General features: G+C 45.0%; 1 protein-coding gene across 1 annotated transcript; it reads right to left on the minus strand.

The window, feature by feature from the left end:
• Nucleotides 1-2,894: 2,894 nt before the first annotated feature.
• On the minus strand, nt 2,895-4,920 carry dlx5a (distal-less homeobox 5a). The gene is made up of 3 exons (XM_037092058.1): nt 4,275-4,920; nt 3,640-3,824; nt 2,895-3,422 (listed from the first exon to the last, which is right to left on the minus strand). The coding sequence occupies exons 1-3, from the start codon at nt 4,630-4,632 to the stop codon at nt 3,108-3,110; spliced, it is 858 nt and encodes a 285-aa protein (XP_036947953.1). The 5' UTR covers nt 4,633-4,920; the 3' UTR covers nt 2,895-3,107.
• Between the last annotated feature and the right edge of the window lie 324 nt (nt 4,921-5,244).

Genomic DNA, 5,244 nt, shown 5'->3' on the forward strand with positions numbered 1-5,244 from the left:
AGATAGATAGATAGATAGATAGATAGATAGATAGATAGATAGATAGATAGATAGATAGATAGATAGATAGATAGATAGATAGATAGATAGAAAATGCAGCAGAGTGACAGATCAGGGGGAGGAGATGCAGAGAGGGACGTGTCACTTCTTGTTGTGTGAAGCAGTAGCTGATGCACTATATATATATATATATATATATATATATATATATATATATATATATATATATATATATATATATATATATATATATATATACATATACATATGCAGGCTTCTGATATAAACGCTCCTACAGCACCTGACAAGATTTCACACAGCACCACATTAACTACATACCTCTCTGCGCACATCCACCATCCAAACACCAACAAATAACAGAATGAATCAGGTTTGAAGAAAAAGCAGCAGCTCCTTCCGTTTCTCTGCCGACTCCAGGTTTTCAGCCAAGCGCGCCACAGCCTCCTCCAAGACCAGGAGCGGCCACAGGACAGGGAACATGAGACTCATCCTTACCTTCCTCCGCTCCTCCACAACACCGAGTAACCAAAAAACGCACCGCGCTCTTTAACTGCTGCTGGTTGAATAAGCAAATCCAGGTGGGAAAGTGTTTGCACACCCCGGTAAGCTCTTATATATTGCCTGCAAAATTAGCTGTTATTACTGTCACTGTTTAGTGATGGCGAGCCTGAAAAAAAAAAAAAAAAGCCCTCTGCAATCAAGAACCAAGCGCATCTTTGCAAATTATAGGTAATTGTCAATGTCCAGATTATGATAATGGAGGCCCTAATCCTGGAGAATAATTATTGTGGAGTGTTACAGTTGAAGCTGTCCAGTAAAGCTAACTGTCATTATTTAGACTCGATTTGCAAAACGGGGGGAAACTAGCTGAGTGGAAAATGTTCGGTTGGAAATAAACGGGGGCTCTCGATATAATGGCGCCACTAGTGTGTGTGTGTGTGTGTGTGTGTGTGTGTGTGTGTGTGTGTGTGTGTGTGTGTGTGTGTGTGTGTGTGTGTGTGTGTTTATGAGAGAGATATAATATAAAGGCCCGTGTGTGTGTTTGTGTGTGTGTGTGTGTGTGTGTGCTTCTGTGCACGAGAGCCAGAGTGTTCAGGAGCGCGCGCACGTGAGAAATAAAAATAAAAAGATCCCAAATTTCTCGGATGACCTGCGCGCGGTTGTAATTACGGGCCCAACGTTCAGCCTGTAGAGCCAGAACCAGGACCGAGGACAACAGGGACGAGCACGGTGACGTCGTGTGTGTGTGTGTGTGTGTGTGTGTGTGTGTGTGTGTGTGTGTGTGTGTGAAGACTGCAATCAGGAAGAGGAACAGGATCCTGCGTCAGGTGGAAACGGTGACATGCACGGGTCAGTGTGCGGGTCAGGAGCAGCAGTGTGTGTGTGTGTGTGTGTGTGTGTGTGTGTGTGTGTGTGTGTGTGTGTGTGTGTGTGTGTGTGTGTGTGTGTGTGTGTGCAACATGTTTGTTTGCAGGAACACTTGTATGATGTGCGCGCGTGTGTCCGGGTGAGATCAGATCGCATCCATGTTCAGGCTCTGGCTCTGGTTCTGGTTCTGGTTCTGGTTCTGGTTCTGGCTCTGGTTCTGGTTCTGGTTCTGGTTCTGGTTCTGGCTCTGACTCTGGTTCTGGTTCTGGTTCTGGCTCTGGCTCTGACTCTGGTTCTGGTTCTGGTTCTGGTGGTTCTGGTGGTTCTCGGTTTGTTCAGCGGTCTTGCAGCTCTGCTCTGACTGGCTGTTAATAACACGGAGGCTTTTTCTTTTTCTTTTCTCTCCCTCCTCATTTCTTTTCTTTTTCTTTCTTTTCTTTTCTTTTTTTTTCTTCGTGTTACCCGGAAGGTGGGCTGCGGCCGGGAGTGGCAGAGCTCTGGAGCCGGTCTACCCCCACAGGAATGCGGATTGTCTCAGATCTCCGTGCCGCCCCCCTCGCCTCCTCTCTGCCATTCAAAGCGGCTAATTGTAGGGGACACAAAGCGAGAGCGACTGCAGACTGTCTGCTGCGAGCAGAGGAGAGGCATTTTACTTTACAGACGAGCTGCAGCTCAATCAGGTTCTCCTCCAACACAACATGAATGATTCAAGAAGAAAAAGAAGGTGATCGCTCTGCTGTGGTAATAATAATAAAGACGCTCCAACGATGTCAGAATATTAAATATGAGGAGAAAATAAATGTGGAGGGAATGTGATAATTTGGCTTCATCTAAATAAAGTAGTTGGTTAAAACGCCGCTAATATCACCATGAATCAGATTCAATAAGAAACACTATCAAATAAATGAGGCAGTATGTCCCACTTACATACAATATTCATCTACATTAAATATTATAATGATATTCTGCAGAAATCACAACCTTAATATTAAAAAAAGGAACCAATCATGTTAAAAAACACCTGCATTCAATTAAGGTGAGTGCAGTTATTATGTGACACAGCGTCACGTGGACGCCATGTTTCCTCTGAGCCTACAAACATTTTCTCTTTGTGTTTAATAAATTCATTTTCCTGCCACACAGTCGCAGTAAACGAGGACTAAACTTCTTCTGATCACAAAGAAAATGAAGCCGAATTTCTCACAAGAAGCCAGATTTTGTTCCTCACCATCTCACAAGGTGAATGTGAAATGTGTCTTTGCTCAAAATGAAAAATGGAGAAAATAACGCGGTGCGCGTGTTCTGTCGGAGCCACTGGCGATGAGAACGAGCAGGGTTAGATTTACGACAGGTTCACCTGCGCGCTGAGCGGCCGTGATTTACACCCCGCCGCGGAAAATGTCACCTGAGGCTCCCGGACATTATTTATGTGCGTGAGTCTTTGTCGTGATGTTCAGTGTACACAGCAGAGGGTCACAAACACAAGAGACTGCAGCGAGGCCGGAGGTGTTCAAAGTTCCATTGTCCATTTAAACGTTTAATAGTCTTCCAAAATGCAATAAATTACATGCACACATTTACACATTTTACACGTTTTCTTCTATGACTGTCATCAAATACATTGCATATTCCTCTGAAATTTGAACACGAGTCCCATAGAAGGAGAGAAAAAAAAAAGATTTGAAATGAACAACAGGGTTTTTTTTTTCTTTCTTTTCTCAATATAACGTCCCCGCTCCAAGAGCCAACGAGTGCTGTATCGAGTTAGGGGTCTGCAGGTGGGCCGCCATGGAGCTGCCGGCTGAGGTGTACCACGACCCCGAGGTTTCCAAAAAGTTAGAAGCCGTCGTGTTGATGCTTTGTGGCTGTAGGCTGTGCGGCCTGGAGGGGCCCTGTGTGTCCCAGACGGCCGGGGACTGTGGGGAGTTGCACGCCATGGGGTCGCTGGAGCTGGGGCTGTGCTCCGGTGGAAGCTCGCCGTTTTTCATGATCTTCTTCAATTTTGATCTCCTGTTCTGGAACCAGATTTTGACCTGGGAAGGAGAAAAAAAGCAGCGACATTAAAATCTCGCAGAATTCACAGAAAACACTGGATTTAGTGGAGGCGCGGTGCGTAAAGGCGCACGGGAACAACGCTCTCCGAAACGGGCATTATTTTTAAACGACAAGGATTTTTTAAAATATTCTAAAATGAAAAGAAAGCAAAACAACAAAAATGTGTCAGACAAGAATTCGATGTAGAAATCCCACCTGTGTTTGCGTGAGTCCCAGCGAGGCGGCCAGCTCGGCTCTCTCCGGCAGCGCCAGGTACTGTGTGTTCTGAAAGCGCCTCTGCAGGGCGGCCAGCTGGAAGCTCGAGTAGATCGTCCGGGGTTTCCTCACTTTCTTCGGCTTGCCGTTCACCATCCTCACCTCGGGCTCGTTTATCTCTTTTTCTGTAGAAAATAACCGTAACGAGAATCAAACTGTGTGCTCAAAACAACGTGATCTTTTTTATTTTATTTTATTTTATTTTATTTTATTTCTACACAGTTGTGACAAGAATCCTCGCCATTGTCTCTAAATTCCAAATAAATCAAATTCCATAAACCAAATTATAACAAGCAGGACACAAAGGAAAGCACGTGCATTCTCATAATGATTAAAAATAACTTTAAATTACTTTGTATTTAATTATTAAGTAGCATTTAAATCCGTATTTAAACATTTTAACTCCAAAATGCGCATTTCTTGTTTTTTTTTTTACGCGCGAGTAAAAGCCAGAAAAAACGCAAAGAAATTATAAAATAAGCTGCAAAATTTGACGTTTCGGTTGTTTAAGAAGTTTTCGGTGACATCCACCAATAATCTGCTCTTGTTTCAAAGGATAAATGTGCGGCCCGTACCTTGTGGACTCGGCTGGGCTTGCACTCTGCTGTAAGTCCCAGCGTACTGGTGGTAGGCGGGGGTCGTGTACGAGCTGTAATCAGTGTAGGATTTTGTCGAGTAATTTCCAGCGGATCCATTTACACCCGGGTACTGGTACTGGTAGGCATTGAGCGGCTTCCCGTACGAGCTGGAGCTGGGCGAGCAGTAGCCGTGAGTGACTCCAGCGGCGGGACTGTAGTAGCCAGAATCCGTGGCGGTGGACTCGGGTAAAGTAGGAGATTCCTGAGACGGATGGTGCATGGTGGAGAGTTGAAAGGAGCTCTGGAAGTCTGCAGGTTTCACACTCGGGATCCTCCGGTCGAATACTCCAGTCATACTTCGAGAAGAAACGCGTGGGATTGTTTTTATTTTATCTGCGACAGCAACAAAAAACGAGGCAGTCTTGACTCCAGAGTGGTGAGAAAACTACACTGGCATTGTTGAAAGGCTCTCGGGCCGTCGGGCTCTGGTGAAGACTGCAGCCAGCCCCGCAGCAAAGACTTGGTTAAATCCTAAATCGCGCTCTTACGCACTGCAGGGAGGATCTGGTTCCATTGGCCAAGGCGCACACAGACACAGCTACACCCAATTCACTCAGCCAGCTTTCTTATAGGGGGGAAACCACCCGGGCTATGTGCCTGGCTGCATTGTTGTGTTTTTATACTATCAATCAATGGGAGCAATTAAAGTCTTGGCCGTGTGGCCAATCCACGTTTTCAGGGGGATGAATTAGAGGGGACAAAACCTCATTAACAAAAAGGCCTCCTGCTGCACGACCGGACGATTATTACGATTGTCTTCATTATTCTTTATTTATGCATTTTATTAAAACAGACTCGACGTAATTCCATGAACGTTTCCAGGCCACACAACGAGGAAATAACAGCGTGAAATCAAACGTCACATTAAAGAGAATTAAGACACAAATAAAACACAACAGTTCTGGAT

The sequence above is a fragment of the Acanthopagrus latus genome, chromosome 3 (assembly GCF_904848185.1).
Source record: "Acanthopagrus latus isolate v.2019 chromosome 3, fAcaLat1.1, whole genome shotgun sequence".
Taxonomy (NCBI): domain Eukaryota; kingdom Metazoa; phylum Chordata; class Actinopteri; order Spariformes; family Sparidae; genus Acanthopagrus; species Acanthopagrus latus.